This window comes from Buceros rhinoceros, unplaced genomic scaffold, assembly GCF_000710305.1.
Source record: "Buceros rhinoceros silvestris isolate BGI_N320 unplaced genomic scaffold, ASM71030v1 scaffold32253, whole genome shotgun sequence".
Taxonomy (NCBI): Eukaryota; Metazoa; Chordata; class Aves; order Bucerotiformes; family Bucerotidae; genus Buceros; species Buceros rhinoceros.
This window is the reverse complement of record NW_010402413.1, coordinates 4,409-5,290: the sequence shown is the minus strand read 5'-3', so window position 1 is coordinate 5,290 and position 882 is coordinate 4,409. Positions and strand designations below refer to the sequence as shown.

Below are 882 nucleotides of genomic sequence, written 5' to 3'. Positions count from 1 at the left end.
CAGCGTTGTGGGTCTACTCCTGCCCCGTGGTCCCCTTGGCCGTGGGTGCTGGCGGGGCAGCAGCATTGGGTTCCTGTCCTGGTTAACTGCGTGCCCTGGTTCACAGGTGATGTGCAGGATGTGCTGGGTCACAAGGTGGAGCTGGGAGAGGTAAGGGTGCCGCAGGGCCAGTGCCTGGCTGTGCCCTGTGCCACAGAGCGGTAACGTCCTCTCTGTCCCTGCCAGAGGCCAGAGCCAGTTGACTTCTCCTTCAACCCACTGGCGGACCCGCAGTTCCAGTTCTGGGATCCGAGTCTGCTGGAAGCCGTCAAGCTGGGAGAACCCCACGTGCACGAGTTCTTCCGCCTGCTCTCACTTTGCCACACTGTCATGTCCGAGGAGAAGAGCGAAGGTGGGTGCAGAGAGCAGGACGTGTCCGTGCAGCACTCCGGGGTGGCGCTGGCTCTGACCCCCCGCGCTGTCCCTAGGGGAGCTGTATTACAAGGCTCAGTCCCCAGATGAGGGGGCCCTGGTCACAGCCGCCAGAAACTTCGGCTTTGTGTTCCGGTCCCGCACACCCAAGACCATCACAGTGCACGAGCTGGGTCAAGCCATCACCTACCAGCTGCTGACCATCCTGGACTTCAACAACATCCGAAAGCGCATGTCTGTCATCGGTGAGGTCCTGGGCACGGCATGGCAGCTGGGGGGCTGGAAGGGCTGCAGTGGCACTGGGGCGCGGAGGCTCAGTGCGATGTGCTGAGGACCAGCCCCGCACAGATGGTGACGTGACTGTGGAGGCATCGTGGGGTCATGGCTGGGTTTGAAGTGGGACCTGCTCCTGCACCCCTGAGCCAGGCAGCTTGTCCCCTGCTCCCCGCAGTCCGCAGCCCCCAGGGCAAG

General features: G+C 63.5%; 1 protein-coding gene across 1 annotated transcript in view; it reads left to right on the top strand.

The window, feature by feature from the left end:
- Positions 1-882, top strand: part of ATP8B2 (ATPase, aminophospholipid transporter, class I, type 8B, member 2) — a gene marked incomplete at both ends in the record, with an annotated part of 8,435 nt that overhangs the window by 3,775 nt on the left and 3,778 nt on the right. The window contains 3 exon segments of the mRNA XM_010132636.1: positions 107-150; positions 226-391; positions 468-661. Of these exon segments, the coding sequence (XP_010130938.1) occupies positions 107-150; positions 226-391; positions 468-661 (404 nt within the window).